At 50.5% G+C, this 23,313-nt stretch overlaps 1 protein-coding gene across 19 annotated transcripts; it reads right to left on the reverse strand.

Annotated features, from left to right (window-relative positions):
• Positions 1-192: 192 nt before the first annotated feature.
• Positions 193-23,122, reverse strand: LOC122378566 (glycerol-3-phosphate acyltransferase 4-like). Of its 19 annotated transcripts, none has more exons than XM_043359784.1 (10): positions 23,085-23,122; positions 21,766-21,824; positions 19,646-19,839; positions 18,799-18,942; positions 16,681-16,839; positions 7,735-7,869; positions 4,476-4,709; positions 3,869-4,126; positions 2,373-2,581; positions 193-1,968 (listed from the first exon to the last, which is right to left on the reverse strand). In XM_043359784.1, the coding sequence occupies exons 3-10, from the start codon at positions 19,799-19,801 to the stop codon at positions 1,839-1,841; spliced, it is 1,425 nt and encodes a 474-aa protein (XP_043215719.1). In that variant the 5' UTR covers positions 19,802-19,839; positions 21,766-21,824; positions 23,085-23,122; the 3' UTR covers positions 193-1,838. The 19 variants fall into 19 exon arrangements, with proteins under 19 accessions (XP_043215719.1, XP_043215718.1, XP_043215706.1 ...); XM_043359783.1 differs by having other exon boundaries at positions 23,093-23,117; XM_043359771.1 differs by lacking the exon at positions 4,476-4,709 and adding an exon at positions 6,604-6,840 and having other exon boundaries at positions 23,093-23,113.
• Between the last annotated feature and the right edge of the window lie 191 nt (positions 23,123-23,313).

Raw genomic sequence — 23,313 nt, forward strand, 5'->3', positions numbered from 1 at the left:
ATAAATATGCTTTTCATCTCAACCTAAAATCCAGCTTCTTCCGCTGCCTGTCGCGTGACCGGGCCTCTTTCAACCCCACCCTCCGCACACCCCGTGTGCCCCTCCTGCCTCACCTCAGTCGTCCCGGTTCCTCAGTTGCCCTGTGTGCCCCCTGTTCTGCTCGAGTCAACCCGTTACTACACACACACTGGATCGGTCAGAACCGTGTATTGACTGACAGGGCACAGTCGGCGCTCACCGCTGCCCCCCAGGCCGGTCTCCTGGCGCCGCCACTGGCAGAGCTAACACACAGGGACCGACCCCGGACCAGGGGCGGCTCCAGCGACACCAACTCGCACCCAACGACTAGACAACCTGGTATGGAAGCACTGCCGGCCGGGCGTGCCGCCACCGCGGGCGGGCGGGCGGCGCGTCCCAGCAAACACAAACGCGTGGTCCTCTGAAAAACAAACAAACAAACAAACGCACACCAACTATGGCCAACGACTGTAGTAGAGCTGCTGGAATGGACCGGGCAAACGCGCGACTGACTAAACATGCCTAACGCTGATGTAGGCACAGAAATAATAGATCACGTAAGACTTGTCGCGCAATTATCAACAAAACTGGAGTACTGCGTCACTTTCGGTCACGCCTTAAAGCGGTCACGGTCCCTTCCCTGGCCCCCCGAATTCCCCGCCTCCTGATAACGACCATCAAACAGGGCACAATCAGCACTCACTTCCCCGCCTAGTAGCCTCTCCGCACGCAAAAATAGTCTCTTCGAGGCACACACTGATCATACTTGGCAGCACTGATACTGCAGGGACCACTCGCCCTCTAATACGTCGTTCACACGCGTACAAAGACGGAAAACGAACACATGCAAACACTGAGCTTTCGATGAGTATCTGTAGAACTGGTCCGTGGGGACCGATTGATGCATCCGTGCGGCTAGTCTGCCATGTCTCCAGTACTGTCATCGGTCTACAACGGTCAATGTGTCCCACTACAGCCCTCCCGCTGAATCTTTCCCTCCCGCACCGCTCTGATATTCGACTGTGAGTCATCACAAGAAACACACCGTCTATGATATCAGGACACCGCAAGGTACCACAACACTGGTCTGAAACGTAGCCCCTACTTCACACCACGGGACAAAACTGCCCCAATGTTCAGTCCCCATCATCAGAGTCCTCAGAACACAGCGTTACTGGCAAGCTCACGGCACTGTTCCGGCCCCAGCCGCAGGAAGGGCTTGTCTCGGGCTTGTCGTTCACCTGTCGCGGACAGCGCGATCGAGTCTGACGCAGCCAGCACTGGTTCGCAAACGCTGGACACTAGCGAAGGTCCACGAATGCTGAACTGACTGCACTGTGCGTCTCAGTGGCACAACCCAGGTGGGTCGCTCGCCATGTGTGCGGTCGTTCCCTGCGTCTGCGCCGGCCAGTAGACTCGCACAGCGTCTTCCACGGTCAGACGGGGCACCGAGGCCTCTCCAGTCGGTGCCGGCTCAGTCTAGGAGAGAGCAGTGTCGTATTGCACGCAGATCGGCAGTCGGCCGGGCATAGTTTTACGGACGAGTCGTGCGCCGTCCGTGGACTAATGCCGCAGAAATCGCCCCGCTCAGCACCGCCGAGCGACCAAACACATCACACCAGCGCTCACCAAAGAACACTTTCCATTTTTCACACCTACAGATGTGAAGTTCATCATCACGTTCTTCAAACCTGACTGTTCACACTGCATAGCTGTCTATCACTCACTCATGACTGTCCTGTTCCGTTCCGGCGTGCGCGCTCTCGTCACCCGCCAATCCCTGCGTGTCTTGGTGCGTCGTTTATCGCCACCGCCGCGGCTCACTCGTCTTTCTCTCGCTGTTCGTCGTCTCGTATTTCCTTGTTGATGGCCAGCATACGGCGGGTGAAGTGCTGCTGCTGCTTCTCTCGCCATTCCTGCTTTACCGACATACGCTTCAGCTGGCCGTCCCTGGAGTCGACGGCCGAGGTCAGGTCAGGTCGGGTCACGGCAGACCTGGATTCATCAGGTCAATCAGGGCAAGCCAGAATACAGCGACATTGTGATACCTTCTTGTGGCCCACGAAAGGAGCATACGCGTCCGTCTTAATTGGGAACATGTCATTAAAGATCTCAAATCGAAATATCGATAAAGCCTGCACGAAAACTTAGGCTTAGCACAGCAGCTATTGAAGAAAGGCAAACAAAAGGCAAAGACACGCGAGGATTACACACTATCAGTTTAGAATCTACGAAGAACAGCTGGTGTCACCAATGCTTGTCTTGTAATGACTACAAAGTCGCAGAAGATAAGCCCCAAATCCAGCCCCGTTCCGTGTCCCGTCCCCTCGTCTCCCCTGGTCGCCGATACTAACCACATGAGGTCGACCAGGCCGCCGGCGCTGGCGATCGAGGCCTTGACGCGGTTGGCGAAGTCGATGGCCGACTCGTTGGGCTGCCGGGTGGTGGGCGGCAGGTACCAGACGTCGCACACGATAGCCCACGACGTCATCATCATGAACAGGTAGTGCAGCATGCTGTACTGGCTGCTGTTCCAAAACGCGTCGCCGAACCGGTGATCGTACTGTGGAGAGAGTGTGGGATACATAACGTCAGCACTGCAGAGTGTAATTGGAGGAGCTCGTAAAGCGAATAAGTCGCGAGAACGGTAGAAGTCGGTCAGAAGTGAAAATAAGAGTGAAAGACAAAGCAACCGGAGGAGAAAAACGGTGTGGTGATTTTGCGTGGACAGACCGAGACGGGCCAAATATTAAAGAGCTAGCAAACTATTAAAGAGCTAACGAGCTAGATCCTAGCGCCAACGCCCACCGTCACAGACGGCAGCGTTCAGCCCCGGTTGCGCAGTAATTGTCCCGCTGATAGCGGTGGCTGAATTGAGAGGTTGCACACAATACGGTCACTTGACCTTATGGCACACGAGTATCTTATCGTGATGAGGCCCTCAAACTGCACTGACCGTCAGTCTTATCAGTCATGCCAGTGACAGCAGTGAGGGCCAGAATGGACCGGTTGGCAAATCACTCGAAATCGGTTTACGGGCAACTTAAAATTGCCTGAAGGCAAGCAACATCAAGTGATTTGTAAATAAAACGCATACCCTAAATGATATGTAAGAAGAAAGCATGTTTTCTTTTGCAGGTAGCCTCGCCTTAACCCGGCGGCCGCTGGGCCTCCGCGCCACCCGCCGGCCGCTGGGGGAGGGGCATAAAGTTGCCCCCCTTTACTTCTGCGACGATATCGTCGCAACGCGAAGAGATAGAGAAGCGAAACTTTGCACACATCTTCCGGAATACCTAGCCGAGGTTGTGTCCAAATTTGGTGTCGATCCCATTTGAAATGACGTCACAGTGACGTCATAAGTGAAATTATAGATTTGCGACTCTCATATTCCTCACGATACATCACATATATGGGACCGAATATAAAGGGCCGAATATTGGTCAGAAACTAGATGGAAGTGTAGTAAGATGTTTTAGGATGACAGCAGGTGCTGTCTAGTTCATTTACAGTCGAGGTTCATGCTCAGCGTCATCAGAAACGGTCCATATCGGAAAACGACAAAACTTTATGACGTCACTGTGACGTCATCTTAGGTGCTACAACCACCAAACTTTTTTCAAACATTGCCTAGGTATTCATTTGAAGCTATGCCAAGTTTCACGTTCGTAGCTCATCAGTTTTCGGAGATATTTCACAAAACGTAAAGGGGGGGGCAACTTTATGCCCCCCCCCCCCCCAGCGGCTCGTGGGTTAACAGTCTTTCAAACACCTCTTTGTTCCGCCATGGTGTGATGGAGCATAATCCCCACGTGGAGCATTATCCCTACCGACTTCCCCTTTGACTCCTTACCCTGATGGCCACCGGGTAGATGGTGCCGCCGACCTCGAAGCTGCCCTTCTTGAACTGCATCACCGACGTGTTGTTGATGCACGTGCCCTCGGGGAAGATGAGGATGGGCAGCTTGTTCGGGTCGTCCACGTGCTCCTTGAGGCGGCGCGTCACTGCCGAGCGGTCCTTGGTCTCGCCACGCTCGAACCAGATGTGTGACGAGGCGCGGGTCAAAGCCCGCTGCAGCAGACCCAGGAAGCCGCTGTGCCGCTGGCCGATCTGTGGCGTCACAGAGACGGGAGGGGGCAGGGGTAAGCACAATAAAAACAAACAGCAGGAACGATTATTTTGGTTTCCATCGGTAGCTGACTGCCCAATTCTTTAATGTTTTAACATCAAAGTCAGATGATAGACCAAATATAGTTTGGCATTGAGGCAATCTTATTCAAATTTAAAGATAAGCGTCGCAAACAAGTCTCACTTGTCGGCTTTCCTTCCCTTTACACAAAATATCAACAATCCCGAAACTTCTCACATGAACACAGAAAATGAACCGACGCATAAATAAAACTAGCCCAAGCACCCGACATGCACCACCCTAGCACACACACCCGCCTGCGCCACATACCAAGCTGTAGGCCTGATCGCAGTTGAGGATGAGCACATCGATCGGTGTGGTGTGATTGGCCACGCAGATGCCGCGACGCGGCCGGTTCTCGGGGTTGTGGTAGGTGACCACGGCAGAGAGGGTGTTGGACATGAATTGAAAGCAGAACACACTGACGTGCTGAGCGGTCCAGCGGCGCGCCGGACTGTCCGGCAGACAGCCGAGCAGGGACATGACCAGCACCATCCAGATCACCTGCAGACGGCACGGAGGACGGACGGAGAGATAGGCGGTGCAGAGAGCGGCGCGGACGGGACAGAGACGATTCACATGGGACGTGAGCACACTGACGGGACGGGACTCTTAGAAAGCGGGACAGACGACACGCACGAAACGGGGAGCGGACAACACAGCCCGACCCTGGACGATATGTTGTCACAATGACAATAAACAAACCCAGTTGAAGAAAAAACACCGAGATGGCATACAACCTGCGCTAACCGCGGTAGTCCAGAAGGTACAGATAAATTGATAGCATTAGTACGCATCACGTTTCACGATCAAGTGTAAGTTATACGGCACAGCCCACTAAAATCACGCCACAAACGAGATAGGCCGCACGGAAGCTTAGCGGGCGATTGTCAGGACTCCTCGAGAGAGACAGGGGCCGGCGTCACAGATAAGCCATATAGCAACTCGACAGCGCCTGATAGCTGGCCTCAGTCCGGTGTGGAGACCTGCAATAATACGGTGTACGGTTCCAATATTACACGCGAAACGGAGAGGGTCGGTGAATTTAGGTGATTCACAGCGAGCATGTCTTAGATGAAAGGAACGGCCCAAGGCTATAGAACTCCGAACGGCCTGTGGTTGGAATAGGACATCGGATCTCGGAAAGGACGTGATCGACACGGAACGATCTATTCTGGATAGACAATCACATAGCATAGATAGGGAAGCACTAACAATGACATATAATTTTGCGGAGGAGCCAGTATAAACGCAGACAAAATTCCCAGCTCTTACTTAACTACACATGAACCGTAAGACAGGGACATCAAACCGTAGACTCACAAGCATACAATCCAATACAACTAACACAGTCCGAGACGGCACTTTAAAGACGGACACCCAACAGTAAGTCTCGAAGACATCGATCTGTTTTGACGGCAACGGAAGATATGTGAACTGAATCGTTCGCGCAGCAGGCCCCATCGACCGACTGTGACCACACACTGAAGTCCGACAGAAGCCCATTACTGGCGAGAACAACAACGTCTCACCTGGGATATTATACCTGCGGCGCTTCTGGACAAAAACAGAACACAACATTGATTGAAGTGCCAAGTACGACGGAAAAAGACAAAAACGAACGAGCGATGGGACAAGAAGACTTGCCATTGCACAACACAGACGCCAAATAAAAAAGACGATCAATAATGAACAGACCAAGCCGAAAACCGTCCTGTTGAGACAGTATCACTTACTGATAACGTCCTACGAGAGGTATCAATTATTGTTGACCTCTGTGAAGCTGACAGAATCCGCAAATAAGCGAGTGCTAGCCGGCAGGAGACGAAAACAACGCTGTGAAAGAGCTGTCTGTACGCCCAGGAAACGTGCAAGTGATGTCGAGAAGCGAGTTGAATGAGAATATTGCACGACGGATTGGCCACGACTGGCACTGATAGGGAAGCCAGGCTGACACATTGTCCCTGTAACCCGAAGTCAACGCATCAGTCAACGTTGACTGGCGATTAAAGTCGCGAAGTCGTGCAGCTTGAGGCTCTGTCTTCTGGAGCGACAGAAGTAGACGATTAGTGACAACCAAACCATCCCCGACCAGAAAACGCCCAGCGTTGCGCCCTGGACGAAAACCACCTTCAACGCCAAAACATACCACTAGCCACGACTGAGGAGGACACTTTCAAACCAGCTCCCCGACGGACAAAACTACTACACCCGACCAGCCTGCAGCACCCAGCGAGCTTGGACAATTATGGACGGACACCCAGGAGGACAAACACACCCGTTCGAGATTTTCTGGCGGAGTTGCTGAACCGAACACACCAGCTCCCATCCCTACAACAGCCACAGGACATCCCAACAAGGAGAGCCAACGGACCACCGCAGTCTTCCATCCACTGACCAGCGCGTAGCTGACATCACAGCTGAGAATGCAGACGTCGATAGGGGACGTGTGATTGGCCACGCAGACCCCCTGCGGTCGGGGCCGATTCTCCAGCTGGTGGAAGCGAATGGTACCCGAGTAGCTGCGCGTCAGGATGCGGAACGCCATGAGGGAGACCTTGTTGTAGATCCAGCGTTTGGCCGCGCACTCGGGCACCAGCGCCACCGAGGAGACGACAAACACGAACGTCGATACCTTCATGTGCAGAGACGCGGGACGGTCAGACGGGTGCGGTGGGTTCACAGAATGGAGCAGGCGTTCTCTGTTAGTGAGGTACATGAATGTAAATGATTAACTAGGCAACAGTGATGAATGGACGCAGGGCAATCATTTCAGGTAAGTCGTAGGTCAATATAATACACATTACAAAACAGTCCAAACGAACACAAAACAAAAAGATGAGCCAATAAAGTTGACAGAACATCTTATTTGCATCAAGCAAGGCACACTGTATGAAATGACAAGACAGACGAGATGGCTGTGACACAGCAAACATCAAATATTTCAATAGAACACACAAACCTAGACACGAATACGATTTCTCAGGACAAAGCCATTGCATTAGCGCCGATGGCATTCAATCTTCTAATGAGGGTTATGTGTCGGACAGTTGGCGACTATAATAGAATCGATGACAGCTCGTGCTCCAATAAAAGAACCGTCCCATTGACAATATGTCAAACAACACACTACGACGAAACGATTGATTGTAAGCATTGAACATCCTAAGTAAAAAAAATTGGTACGTGTTTATCATGGAAAACGGCGTTCACAAATAAAAACCAACAATTTGAAAGAGTTGACAACATTAAACACGCCTCTTTTAGTAACATGCCCGGCTAGTCGAGCTCTTGAAACGTTCAGGAAATAAAATATACAGCCAATGAAGACTAGACGGTGAAATTCATCTAATCATGAGAGCCTATGCGACTGAGCCAATGATGATAAGTCGCACAACTAATGTTTAGCCGGATTTCATCACCCGATTGCGTTTACGAATGCTACGAAGATGGCGCTCTAGCCTGGCAGAACTGAGTGGCAAATTTGAGCGGGGCTGGGCGGCGATATTTAATGTGTCCGAGTATTTACCGATGTGAAGAAGATGGTGATGCGCACGGGCAGCAGGAAGAAGTAGCGGAAGAAGAAGCCGACGAACCAGAGGAACGTCAGCCGCCAGCTGATGAACTCGTAGTTCTGCTGCGTCCGCGTCAGCATGTTCCACGACTGCAAAAAGGACAGAAACGTTACACAGATATACACCAAACGTCAATCCTCCCTTGTTAATGCTGATCTTTTCCGAGGGCCCCATGAATAAAAACAATCGACGTCGTCATTGGTCGCCGATAAGCGCGACATTTCTCATTCACTTTCTGATGTGCCATTCACACGTGTTCAATAATTCCCCACGACGCAAAGGACAACAGGACAGTATTAGGATCAATGACAGAGGATAGCCACGAACAGTCAATCAGATAGACTAGCTGGTCGATAGACCTACAGGGTGGAAAGTAATTACGCGAACATACTTTTTCGTCTTCTAGTAATGAAAAAAACGGCGGTGACATAAACAATATATGTTTTACTTTATCCTTATCTAGTTGCGATGCATTGACATAGGCGTTCCGGCATGATTTACATCAGCATGTGAAGTTCTGTTGGCCAAAGCTCAGCCCACACCTTAAAGAGCTGTCCAGTGAGGTAATCGGTATTGGTGGCTCCTTGCAGCTTTTAGACGGTCTCCTGAGGAGTCATCTGGAGATTTTTAGTCGAATTGAGGCCCAGGCGTTTCCCAGATCAGCTTTTGTATGTCCTGAAGAAAAACAGGTTCTCACAGCACCAGTATTGCGTTTTGTTGGCCGTGAAAGTAAGGATTTCACCAATCACGAAGAGCAGTTTCTTTGCGTCGGGCACAAAAGTGCGCCCAGTCATTTTGCCCCTTTCGTTGCACGGTGGATTAGACAGAGACACTCGTCTTGGAGGATGTTCCACCGGTTGTATACTTTATTTTTAGTGACCTTTCTTAGCGCTATACGCAATTCTGACACCACCCGGGGGCTCGTGACCCACTGATGTGTTCCTTTGCCGGATGTTTGAAGGTTCGGACGGACGGGACATAGGACGCAACAGCTGCCCTCAGAGCAGTTGATCTGCAGGTTTGACGGATGAAACAGTTTCACAGATGTCTCACCCAACCACAAATCCAGCTGCCTGTCCTCCTTTGTCCATCTTTGATTGTCTTTGAAAAGCTTCAATTAACAATTCTGTTGTTAATTCGTGAATTTTGGTCATCCCGAGGGTTTGTACGACTTATTTTTCGAATTTTTGCGTATTAATGTGCGAATCGTGATATCCTAGATCGGGTACCCGGCCAGAGTAAGCTATTTTGCCAGTTTTCGGGTCGACTGGCGTCGTTTTGTCGCCGACATGGTGACCACCCGTCCGGCGACAGAATTCGCCGAGGGGTTGCTGCCGCGGACGGCTTTGCTTTTTAAGTCCTCTCAAGTGTTATTATGTTTAAAAAAACGTATAATTGTGCAATGCTGGTGCTGAGACCGCTACGAATCCCTTCTCCGCCAGTCCAGCGAAAATAATCACAAACGCTTTCCCTGGCGGCTCCAAATTGAGCTTTTTGCCCATTTCGGTCTTGTGCAGCGTATGGTGTCTGCACCATTTTAAGTCGAGAGGTTGTTTAAGACCTTCCAGGTCATTGTTCAAAGTTAGGTCACTTTTGGTAGATGAGGCGACAACAAACACGACCAATTATGCTCCATGACAGCCCGTACTCATAAAAATGCTCCACTGACGGTCAAAATTGTAAGAAAATACATGTTCGCGTAATTACTTTCCACCCTGTACGACTCACAAACTACAACGCCGAAAGCAGACGCCATTCATTTTACAGTAGCACATGAATGACAGGGGACAGCTGGCCTTTTATCACAGAGAAATGTGTGCTAGCATTCGCCCAGAAAACACAATCGCCCGTCTCTGTAGACACAACACAAATGGAGTCGCTCAAAAGTCGTCTTGTTTGATATCCATAGTTGGTTCCCATAACTTTCTCCCAATATCGTTCACTTGATCGAGCCCCCGACAATACCCTCTCATCAGCCGACAGTCGCTCACCCGTCCACCAGACGCTCTGCCAGAGTAACTCCGTCACTCCGTCAGCAGTACTTTTACCGGTTGTTACCATGCTGTGAGTGGCAGAATCCGTTCCCGTGTTTACCGGTTCATCTGCCTGACAGTGACCATCGCGTCTGTTGCCAACAGGCCGCCCGCTCCCCCCCCTCCCCCCACCAGTCCCCATGCAGCGGCTTCTTCCGTTTCGACCCACGTGTACCTCACTATACAGTATACATATTTGGTTGTATCTGTCGAACCCTGATCGGGCCTCCCCAGTACGCGATGGTGGCAACTGTGAACTGGCAATCACTGAAAACTGTATATCTCGAAAACATATGGTGATCGGTAAGCAAACTGAGCTGTCTCTAAGTGGCACGGTTCGTCGTTGCTAACCACTCGGGAAGCAAAACATCGTACCAGCATCCAAAGTCAGCGATCCAGCCGCCACCCATGTGCTAGTAGAAATGCAAACATCAGCAGAGGCTCCATTCCGTACATAATTCACTCAGAAAAGCTTGTCCACTGACATTTGCAGTCAGGCGCCTTCCACCATTCAGTGGCACGCGTGACCCAGATAGGGTCCATATGAGCGTGCCGATCAGAGTTTGGACGCAGACTCGTGCCCTAGGTCATCTGGCGTCAATCAATGATCCGAGCGGCTAAACGGGCCAACTCACGCACACCGGGCCACGCGGTGAATACAGCAGGAAGAAAAACAGCTGTGGGTTAAAATGGCATAAAACGTATCTCATAGTTTTGAGAGATTATCTTTACGAATTGTTGTGGCGTAGAAATACAATCATTTCCTTGAAAGTGAACTAAACGATTTGGCCTAGAATTAGACTAATGTAATTGGAGTAAGTATAGATATATTCGTATATAGCCCCCAGGAATCAAGATCCACTTGTACATACTTTCTAATAGAGCGTTGAGATGAATGACGATTGCCAGTGAAATGAAAACATCACTTCCAAGGTCATAGCGTGCTCTCAATGCACCTTATCTCTTCACATGGTTCGATCAGCGTTTTGCGACGCCACAAAACCTCCCATGGCTCATCGTACCCGGGGCCCTGAGCGCCAGACTCTCCAACCCTAATCCGAGAGGCCTCAGTGTCCGTAGATATGCCTGATAGACCGGTCTCGATGCTCTCCCAACTTGAGAAGACAGCCGGGAGAGGGGGAGGGACATCCGCCGTGGACGGGAAGGATCGAGAGAGTGCGACTGTAGTCTGTAAGCGACCGGACATGCCGAAACGCAGAGCCGAGGGTACTTAACCGCCATGAGTTGTGACGGGCCGGGGCATGGGGACGGTTCATGTTAGACATCCGCCACATGGAAGGCGGTGTGAGGGGACATTGGAATAGGACTTGGGAGCAGAGGTCGGCACTGGGTGGAGGAGGGAGGGACAGTTTAGCTCAGAGGTCGGCCGGGTGACACTAGTGCCCGACACAAGCCAGACGTCAGGAACGGACAGCGGCCACCCGCAGAGACCGACGCCTCTCGGCCCACACCGCTGAATTGTCCTGTACTGATATCTACAGCGGTGCCCTCCACACTCACGGTTTCTCTCTTCACTCTACCCGCATCCTCCATTCATTTAGAGTGACTGCGTAGAGTTCCTAATCTCTGGTCTATCGTGTGCGCGCCGCACACGGTTCCCAGCCCTGACCTTGTGACAGACATGACGCTTCTGACGTCACACCGAGCTACGCTCCGTAGTCTGGCTGCGCCCGGGCCGCGGGAATTAGCTGAGAGCTACATAGCCTTGGCTGAGAGTCACCAACTCACCACTGGCCACGTCACAGGCAGACCACGCCCCCAGCCACGCTGGAGCTCGGCGCTGGCGCTGCATGACGCTTTTGTGCGGCGCCTGCCGTAATACGCTCTAATCCATCGTGACTTCATTTACAGAACCTACAAAACTTATCTAGCGCCCATGGTCTAAGACTCTAACTACCACAGCAGTCAAGCCGCCGCCAAAAGCCTCCGCTCAGTTCGGATGCGGTCGGTAGGCACGGTCGGGACACCAGCGCGGTCCGTGGGACGGTTGGCCGACATACCGCGTGCCGCGTGGCCACTGAGCACCACGTGCACCGGCCGGCCGAACGGTACGCGGCCACGGCGGCGGGTCGAACGGTGCGTGGTCACGGCGACGAAAACGATGAACGGGAATAGGCCTCCGTGGACGGGTGAGACTGAGGCTGGTAGGATTGAACCACTGTGGACCGATGAGGCTGATGGGGTTGGCGGCACGCAAACGATAGCGGCAAGAGTTAGATCATGAATGAGTAAAAAATATTTATAGACATCTAGCTACCAGCTAGATAGGGATCCAAATGAAAGATAAATATATCTTCAATTATACCCTCAAGACATCCAGCGGCCACACTGAAGCGCTTCGGCAGCCATTGGCAAAACTAGCCCACGCCTGCAGCTGTAATAACTGGGCCGGGCGGTAACTCTGTGATTCATTCCTCATCTGTCACGCCGATCACTGACCCGCTGCCGGTCATACCACGTGCACAGCACGGCGCCTGGTGACGGCCGGGCCGCGGTGGCACGCGGCGCCCGGGTGGCGTCAAAGGGCACACGGTCCTAGAGTGATCGCCGATCGGCGCCGAGCGAAGTTCAGGACGCACAGCAAAGAAACACGAGGGTTACATTCGGCTAGCACGGACCGGACGGGCGAGCCGAGAGGATGCAGTCACGGTGTTTATGTAACTCAGGGGTCATAAGATACACTGCATATGGAAATGGCACGAATGTGAGGTCACTGATACTTGACCGGCCCTACTACTAATAATCATGGCGGAACAGTCGAAAATGCTATTTCTGTCCTTTCCACAGACTTGGAAGATTTTGCAACGCCATAAAGAATCAACAGCAAGGGTATTATAATACACGATTTGCTGGAGGGTTAGCGAATAAAAATATAATATTCCAAATGCGCAGAGTCACGGTGTGGATCCTTGCATGTCTCTATTCATAAGTAAACAACATTAGAACCAAAGCGGCACTTCAAACGACCAAACATGCTGCCTGTCATGAAAACAAGAGGCCTCGTTAGAGCAGCCACGCTGGCCAGGCCAGTCCCAGCAGGCTGCCAAGCCCCGTCACTTTTTGTTACCCGTGCCCACCGTTCCGGTCGTCCACCACGCCAGCCGAAGGACAAGGCAGGCCAGATCTTGTGCCAAGCCGCTGCCGACGCAATCAACCATAGCCCACACCCTTCTCTTCCCTCATCCCGGGCACCACTCTCCCATGCGCGCACTCACTGCTCCGGGTCGCTTCTCTGAACCAAAACGCAAAAGCCGGTTCCATTGCCAGCCATTCCACATTCCTGAGCCCTTTCAGGGGACGGACTGCGGCCCCGTTCTCCCTTTCATAAATCGCTATTATTACCCAATTACGCAGCACTGAGTACTGAGTAACGCATGCGGCTAGAGATCAGTCAGCCGTCACTGAACAGGGAACACGGAGTGTTCAGAGGATATGCCACGGAGTTCGGTGGTCGTTCAGCGACAGCCTGACCCAGTCGCGTTCGAAGGCGAGATTATCGTAGATTGGGTCAACTGTCGACATAACAGAGCAAAAGGCTAGGCTGGTGCACGCGGACTCGCACTGCACACAGCTGAGAACGCACGCACTTCACCCGGACGGCGGTTATTATACACTTAGCAGGGAGTTGTCTGCAGGGATGGCCAGCGACCCCTCGGCATACCCGCGCGTGCGAAAATAGCAGTCGTACAAAAAACGACTCAGCCAGGGGTGGCGCGGTTCTGCGAAGGGATTTTTGTGGAAACGTAAACCGCAATAAGTGCTGCGTTCTCTGTCCATAGCACAGCCAGATGCCATGTTTCTGTCGAAATGCAGATAATTTGCGATGACCAACGGAAGACGGAGAGTTATGAATGAGCGGGGGGTTGTGGGGCAGGATAGTGAGCCTCGCGGGGCAGCGGGGCAGCAGGCAAGCATCAGCGCCAGCGCCCTTTGCCCACCGGCGGCGCGTCCTCAGGCTCAGTCCATCGGACCGTTCGCCCACAGTCAGCAGTAGCACTCCGGGGGCCAGGGTCCTGCCCGGTGACTGTGCCGTGTGGGTGGGCTGCCGACTCAGCCCGCGCCGCGCCGGCCACCGTTCCTCGTATGGCTGTGATTAGCTACGAGGGTGAGGACTATGGCCACCGGGGCAGACGGACGGGGACGGAACGCTGATTCAGTGATATAGTCCCTGACCACTGGGCGCACGGTGGAACTTGTGGACAGAAAGGCGTGAGATGATGTTTTTCGTACTCCAGCGTAGATGGGTAGCCATACGGCTTCCACGGTTGACAGTGATGGCATCAGTCATCATTTGCAAGCTCGTTAAAGATTTGGGCTGTACGGGGATTTGGGCTGGACAGAAAGGCACTGATTGTAGAAGGCGCAGCGGTGCAATGCTGACGAAACCAAGCTACGAGGTAACGAAACAACAAAACTGCTCGTGAAACAACCTTTCCGAAAGCAGAAAGTCAGAGGCCATTCAATAACAAAGTACTTCAAAGTTTTGTTTTCTGTTGCAGAGATTCTAGTTAAAAAGGTAACAAAGTTTTGACAAATATAGAAATAGGCGATCAGTACATACAGGCAGGCACGCTTATCAGCACCGGTGGTTCTTCTTCACCCACTACACTCAAATCGCGTGAGAATCAGACCGTGAAGACAAGAAGAAGGGTAAAAACTCTCGACCGTTCACAAGACACTTATTATCGGTCATAAAAAAATATTATCAGTCATAAAAACTCGACAAATTCCTCTGGTGACTCTACAAACAAGATACTACAGTGAACAGTTGCCTTGTTCATCCATCCAGCCTGAGCCACTAAGGGCAGAACACACCGTACTACCCACAGCCACCGCGCCTCCGTGACCCTTCCCTCTCAATGAACGCAGCGCGGGCACAAACCAAACTCACGTCACGTGACCCCTACCGGTCACGTGCGGGCGGCTACACGTGACCGGCGCTAGTCACGTGACCGGCACCGCCCACCTGCGCGGCGGGCTGTTCGGGAGCAGCCGGACTTGGCTCTGAATGTAGGAGGCCCTCCCCGGCTCCCCTCCCTACACCCGGCCGGAACAGAGCACTTTGAGCTTGGGAGACTGGAGGACCCCCGCTCGAGGCAGAATCGAGAAGGCCACTCTGACGGGAGGTCAGGGTAGAAGGGGGGGGGGGGCGATAACGTCGAGCTGGCTTGTTCCGGTGGTGTGACGCCAGGGGGTGGGCAGGGGGAGGGGCGAAGTGGACCAAAGGTCACTGGCGAATGACAGGCGTGCCCCCGCCCCAACCGCTAGATGATACGAGATAACGAAGTAAGGCCACAACCACTGATGACTGGCACAGCGAAACGACAAAACAAACTACCTGAGACCGAGATACCTTCGGCAGGTCGTACTTGTCCTACTACCGAACCTCGATTCTCGTGCCTTAAAATAAAAACGGAACACTTGATTACTAAACACACACCGATAAATATATCATTATCTGGCGCTCTTCTGATCATAGTGAAAACGAAATCGTCAGCATTACGTGTAAATTTATCCGGAGCGTTGAGGGCGGAGCATGTGCTTGTCCATAGGGAAGCGGCGTTTTAAAGATCGATATTGCCATGGAAACGCCATGTGAACTGACGAGTCCACCTTGGAGTGCTGCAGTGCAGCTGCTTTTCACACGGCAGCAGTTGTGCAGTTGTGCAGAGTGCGGAGCATTACACATCGCCCCATAACCAGCCGGTTGTCAATGCTCTCTGAAAGTCCTCACCCGCTTCGGGCCCCCTGTTACCATGTGAAGCACCCCAGACCGGTTGTAAAGTTCCACTGACGATGCATATGTGCATAAGGAGATCGCCTCAGGCAGCAGCGGTCGAACTGAGTGGAAACATAAGCTACTGAATGGAGAGGACGTATGTTCCCACTCGGCTCAGCGAGCAATATCAGGAGTAGTTGAACCGCACTAGACCAACACTTGCGTAATAGCTCATACGTGACTTTGCACAAGGAAGCAGGCCCCAACTCAGTCTATCAAAGATTGCAATGACGAAGTAGCGAAGTCTGTGACTAAGGCAGCCCTTCCGCCCGGTGCAGATAACATAGCATGCCACCACATTTAAAAGACGCCACGCCGAGAGGGGCAGACGGGGGATCAGGGAGCCGGAAAGGAGTAGGACATTACTGACACTTGCACTAGGCCTGAAGCGAACAAGCGCAGTGCGCACTGCGCACTACCCCGACCCCGAGTGCACCGGACCCTGAGCGCAATGTCGACGGTCAACCCGGCACGGTACGGCGCACCGTCCGTGCACTCGGCAAGGCCATCCGTTACGGGTATGTCAGGAGCACGGTACCGCACTTCCTCCGGGGAACGGCGGCCGACGGAGTGCGGGGGGGGGGGGGGGGGGCGGAGGTGGGGAGAGAGGAAGGGTATTGGGCGGCCGTTGGCTGACCGGAGTACAGGTCCGGTCCAGTGTCCGCTACCAGCCAGTCCGCCACCCACGCCGCCCACTACGGAGACCCCATTTAAGACCACAATGGGTGGAGTTGAGCGAACATCGACGTTCGTGTTCCCCGAAATGACCGGCCGGTAGCCCACATATAGCCAGTGACGCACTTGTGACGCACCGAGTTCAATGGCAAATAATGACCTGCAGTCGTGACAATAATGCCGATACGGACAATCCTTCTTGGATTTCAGAAACAAAAGCATACAATTCGAAAAAGTGCTTGCTTATTTGCGAATAATAAGGTTCGTTATCCTTTAATTTACCCAGTAGACCAGGCTGCCTGCACATTGACGTCAAACCATCTATGCCAGAGCACCTGCGTACCCCCTTAAAACTCCATATTTCCACCCACAGTCCCACATTGCGGACTGACCTTGAGTTCCTCGGCGCAGAAGCGTTTGGTGACTTCATCATCGACGATGGCCTGGATGCCCGATTTGATGTAGTCAAGACACGAGTCCAGCTGGAAGCTAACCAGATCCTTCGGTTCGGCTTCGCATACCGATCCCATACGCAGGATCCGGCGGCCGTTCTGAGGACGCGGGGTTACGCCAGGTCAGAGGTCATCAAAGGTCACAGACTGGGCAGGCGGAGCGGAAAATGGCCCAGGATCGAAACTATGCAAGGCTAATTTCATTAGGAGACTCCAGATCACGAGTTGATTATTGGTTTCGGGTAATCGGAGTTATATTGGGAAGACACCCAGAACTTCGACCATTTCAATCACTGTAACTTTGAACGAAACATAGCAATTCAAATACATCAATTAAACGATAAAATAAATGTTGTTAGTGATTGTACCTTGACGTGTTTCTCAAAGCCACTACCCAACAGTCTAAAAATAACGTTTTAACCCGCGCCCCGTAGGGGGGGGCCGAAACGGCCCCCCCCCCTGTCCTTTTCGGTCGATATCTCCTAAACGGCTGGAGATATCGCCACCAAACTTTCAGGACCCCTCCGGGCATCAATTTTACACATTGTGACCAAAAATTTTTCCAGAGGCTATGATAGGTTGGCCACAAATGACGTCAGAGTGACGTCATGTTCTGTCATTTTCGACCGAAAAAAGACCTTCGCGAGAAGACCTGTCAGGACTACAGCTTTGAAGATACAGAAAAATGATCAAGACATAAAAGGTGTAGAATTGACAGGGCTACAAAACTGCTATCTCGAATTTTTGAAATTTTTGATTTTTGACCCCCAAAAATCAAAAAAACATTTTTTTGGATATATTCGCCAAAAAATCCAAAAAGTTTTTTGAGTTTCGAAAAAAACCGGAATATATGTGATAGTGCCTACCGTCTTCTATCTACATACCAAATTTCAGATCGATACCTCGTTTTTTGGCCAAGTTATAGCGAAAAAAAACTGTTCAAAAATGATGATGTCAAATTTTCAAACTCAATTTTTGGCAATTCTAGAACTCGTAGAGCAAAACGAAGACCACCATTAGACTCCCCGTGACGAGCTGCATCGAATCGATACCCATTTTATGCAAAAATATCAACTTTGAAATTTGACCTAATTTGACCTGACCTTGACCTGACCTTCACAAAAACGTGACCTAGGCTGGCCCCAAAGGCTGCCTAACCCACATAATCGCATTTGTCATGTAAAATGGACCATAAAACATGTATCACACGACACATTCATATTGTGACCCCCGGTGACCTGACCTCGCTGTGACCTGACCTGGTATCAGTGACCTCAGATAGCAAAGTATGTGTTTGACGAACAATGTACCATCGATGGTTTTCAATAAATTACCAATTTACTCGCTTTCACAGCACATTTCTTGAATTGCCTGTGAACGGTGAAAATCTGACCTTTGACCTGACCTGTGACGTCATCGGTTTGACCTAGGTCAATGAAATTTGGTCACAAGGTAGTTCCCGGGTGGGGCTATCGAACTCCGTTTGAATTTTGAAAATCGGCCGGTAACTTTCCGAGATCTTAGGGGGGGGCGAAACGGCCCCCCCCCCCCCTACGGGTGGTAGGGTCCGCCGGTAGCCCTACGGGGCGCGGGTTAAGAGCCGTGCGATGGATATCGACGAAAATTGTCATAAATATGTTCCACTACTGAATGATAAGTATTGAGCCAGCAGCAGCAGCAGCAGCCAGACCGGTTTCTGATGCAAAGCTAGCAGAACATGCGCTTTGTCGTCTGCAGCCGCCCCGTACCAGTTGCAGGCATACAGTGATTGGGTACAGTTTGCCTACAGACCAAATCATGGACTTTTATAGCAGCACGACGATAAACATCGAAACCAGCCGCATGGTAGCATCAATCTAGGAGGGATCGATAAATCGCTGGAAATGCCAGCTTCACATTCAAACACGCATTACTCATATCCATCCAGGACCTTGTCCATCGCAAGAATACTTAACTAATACCCATCGTCCCAACATGTTTCACCTTCGCATGCATTCTTATCCCCTCCCCTCCCATAAACAAACCCCCACCCAGCTCCCTGATCCCCCTGGCACCCACCTCTCTGGCCTTTTTCTCAGAGTCCGGATCTGGCACCAACAGCAGTTTATCGTCCATCTCTTCGTCCTCGTCTTGGTCGTGGTGTCCGTCGCCGGACATCTGGTTCTTTCTGTTTCTCTTCTGTTCCAGACGCACGCGACCAAACTGGCGACCGGAGGGGAGGGGAAGGGGGAGGGTGATACATGAGGAGGGGGGGAGAGCAGTGTGGTAACTCGTAACGATCGGTCGCGTTACATGCGATCGAGCCGGGAAGGCAGGGAAGAGGGTCCGGAATAGCCATACAGCCGGCCCAGATCGGTGGGATGGGGACGAAGGGGTCGGTTAGGAGCTCCATTCACGCTAAAGTGGTCGTAACTGCGTTCTTTGTTTTCTCCGTTGTTCAACAAAGAGTAAGGCAAATGCGGGTGCATGACGGGGGCCTGGCACGGCAGATAGCTGATTTTGGCCCGCGAACAAAGCCTTACTGATTTCAGTCTGGCACGTATCTGGACGAAACTGCGTACAGCAGTGGCTTATCTAGATAATCGTGCCGCACACATAGGTATGACACGAAGGGATGCGTATCAGAATGCATATTATTAGCGTCAACAGTGTTATCCCTTAGCTTGTTCAGATTCTGTAATCTCATAATTATAATCGAATAAATAAACAGAAATACAAGATACAGTCTAACATTTTCAACGGGTAGGTAGGCATCATCGGTGTCAAAATACCGACAAATTTATTACGAATTAACGAGCATTAACAAACCATGAGAACTTGTTCAACCCAAATTTGCCGTAACCAAGAAATGTCCCCGAGCTAAGCGGCGCCCGACCACACCACGCTCCATCAGGCCATCACTCACCTCAAAGATCTTGATCAGCAGCTGGACATACTTCTTGCGGACGCCGAGCGAGAGTCCGAACGGCGCCAGAATCATCAGAGTGGTATAGAGGATGAGCAGCGGCGGCACTAGGAACAGCAGCACGCCGTTCAGCAGCATCGCCAGTACGGGCACCATGGTGACGTCCTGCTCCGACAGACCGGAGGGTCTGAACTCTGAGGCACAGAAGACCGGAGAGAGGACACGTGAAGACAGCGCCGGGTGCGCCAACGGACAGGAAATATTTTGAGCGACCCACGAAAGAAGATTGATGGTGCACGTTTTGTTGATCGTAAACAAGAGGACGTGAAGACTAGCGAGAAGTGGCCGCGTGTAACAGAGATGTGCCCCGCCCCCGTCCACGCCTTAGATATCTACACCGACGTTCGGAGTGCGCCCCACCCTCACCGCGCGATATCTGGGAGCGACTGGCGGTCCGCCGTGCCGCCGGCCGCGGCCGGCGCGTGGAGGGGGCAGGGGGCACGGCTGCCATATGCACAGCCAATCAGCGGCTACCCTATCTCCTACCAGTAGCCTAGACATTAGTGACCACAAGCAGGGCGGCTGAAATTGGAGATGCACGCGAAATGGCTGCTTCACAGGGAAGCCCGAGAAGAGTTTGTAAACTAAAGACGAGTGCCGACCGGATGTAACGTCACTCAACCGGACTAAACCGGCCAAAACCACTACCGAATCGGAACGAAAAACGAAATGAAGGGGAGGATAGAGAATAGAGATACCAGCATGATGGATACGGATGTCATCAATTAGCAATATAAAAAACATAGAAGCGATAGAAAAAACATAGCTTTTAGATGAAGTACTCTGTGAGCACCAAAAATTCATTTTAAAATGGGTAATCCATCAATGTTGCCTTGACTAAGGCCTGTGGGCTGGAAAAAGGAGACATAACGCAAAAAAGCGAATCACTTTGCAACTCAACGATCGGTTCAGATCGCGCCTGTGGCTTCTCCTAGTCGATTTAGTCTCATATCAGGACAGACATCTCATTCTTCGCGATCTCTTTCGGTTTCAACATAGTCCAGATGGACATTATTAAAGTAATTGCTGAACATTTCAACACTGAACAATAACAAACATTCACATTACTGATCGCCTAGAAACGTCAATTATCCACTTCGATCTAGAGGTGACGAAAATGGGATACTTTTATCTTCTCGTGCCGATCGCATTTCCAAGCATACATCGGTCACTGAGCCACGGTCGGCTGTTTTCCTTGAATTTCTCGAAGCTTCAAGGTTCTCAAAGTCATGCTTTCTAGGACATTCGCCGAGCCACGATCAACGCCCTAAAGGTCACTATATTTATACACACTATTTCGGGGCAAATTCCATTATATCCACTAAACAAAACGCAGTACAACGCACGAGCTGATCGTCTAGTCATATGTTCGTTACACATACATTGCCTTTTTAGCGCGGGAGCCACGGCGGCCGCACACACTTGAACAGGACCATATGTCATTGGATAAGAAAATGGTAGTCATTGATATCTCATATTGCAATGGAGCCTGAATAGTGATTAAAGGAAATAGTTCACTTTTAACATGGGGTTTTGAACTGGAATAGCAGTTACGTAGCTTGAGCTGAGACTAGCACAAATCAGGAGCTTTTACGGCTCAATGATCACCCTAGACGAAGATATTCCATTTCTCGTTCCGAAAAGAGTGCCTTGCAGAGGAATGTGTGCCTTGCACAGGAATGCAGCCACGTCATCGTCAGCCAATCAGCATGCTGCTTACAGCCAATGCAGTATGCGTAGGTTTGAACTACGCGATATGATTGGTCAACACGTAATAAGCTTCCGCGTCAAACATTATTTTACAAAGAATATAGTTTGTCCTATATAAAAATATAGAAAATAATTGTTTTTACAAAAAGGTTTTATTTTATTTCATGATCATTTTGAGCATAAAAAATCATAAATCAATAGCAAAATACTAATTGCAGGAAAGTGAACTATTTCCTTTAATGTTTAAGAAGTTGAAACAGAGTTAAACAATACAAGCCACAAGGTCAATGACCATTGACCAATGCATTAGGGTCTTTAAAAAAGAACTATTAGGAGCATATCCAGCCTACCTTGAGCTGACTGTTGATTGGTGATCTTCACACAAATGATCTCCAGCTAGATTACTAATCTGAAATGAATTAAAAATGATCAGAGGCCAGGTAAATATTAAAATCAGTGTGAAAGTTTAAGTTTGCCTTTCTTATAATTTCACAGCTTTCGATTCAGCTCGTGGGTGGGTACTTTTCTAGTGGTTGGTTCAACTTGTTAGACTTAAATCCAAGATCAAAATAATGGTAGCCAGAGTCCACAATGGCAAAAAAATCCATTCACCATGCCAAACACCTCAGGGAGTCAGGGACACTTATGCACCAAACTTTGGTGTAAGCCATTTTAAGCAAGAATTTTAGCATAATTTGTACCAAAAGTTGAAGTTCCTTTATACCAAGTTTAAACACTTTCACCATGTAAGCACATGCATATGCTTATCTATGGCACTAATGCTAAAAAGTTTGATAACAGACAGAGAACAAGGAGACTGGAATTGGACTAAAATATAAAATGCCATCATGCTCAAGCTTTTCCAAATCAAAATGAGAGAGGAGATAACACTGCTAAATCATGGATATGATGCTTAAAATATGATATCTATGCATTTGGGTGCACCAGCCACCAGGCATCACACATTTTGCACATCTTCTACCTATTTGCCACTACTACTAGCTGCAGGGCCCATGGCAGTCAGCCAGCCAGCTGTGCTGATAAATGCCTGCCTTCCTAATGAGTAATGTGGAGGCATGCCTGGTAGAAGTGATGCCATGCCACACAATCTGATTCTGGTGGAATCTTGATCTGAAAACAGGGCACCGAAGGCATATTAGCCACATGATTACTGAGAAGTCCTCTCCCTTTCAATATGCCTCTAACAGGTCAATTGTCACGTGATAATTTCAAAAGCGTTGATCACATTGCCCCAGGCAGTTTTCAGATTCCACTCACAATCTGCAGGGGGCTCGGCATTAACTCAAGCACTGCCTGGTGATCGACCCCTTGCTGTGGCATTCTGCACTCTGCAGCAGTGCAGTAGGATGGCATTCAGATCCGAGGCATATCAATAAGCCTGCAGATAATTAGGACACAGAAAAAAAAAACAAATTATCACCTGACACCTACCCACTATTCAGTATTCAGATATTTTATTGGGGAGCGACACCAATGTGAGTTGGCGCTTGGCAGCCTACTGCCTAAGCGTTCAAATGGAGCGAGCTAGCATATTTTGATCCAAAACAGTTATCACAATCATAAAATTACATGCCTTTAACTAGGAGGCTCATTTAAATCCCATAATAAATCGAAACTACGCCGCAAGCTGTAAACCCATCCAACCCACCCACGCACGAAAAACAACACACGAAAACTGACTGAGCCAGGGACGTCTTTTTGCAAGTGATCAACAAAGAAGTCGCCATGTAAAAAAATGATTTCACAAATGACGTCTGTAAAAGTAAATATTGTGCTTTTTAATACCAACGAGGCAACAAAGCATTTTAAATTTTTGCACTTGCCAGAAATAAAGATAACAATTTAATATATAATTTTGATATCATTTTTAGGTGAGA

This window comes from Amphibalanus amphitrite, unplaced genomic scaffold (assembly GCF_019059575.1).
Source record: "Amphibalanus amphitrite isolate SeventyFive unplaced genomic scaffold, NRLGWU_Aamphi_draft 000061F_arrow, whole genome shotgun sequence".
Taxonomy (NCBI): Eukaryota; Metazoa; Arthropoda; class Thecostraca; order Balanomorpha; family Balanidae; genus Amphibalanus; species Amphibalanus amphitrite.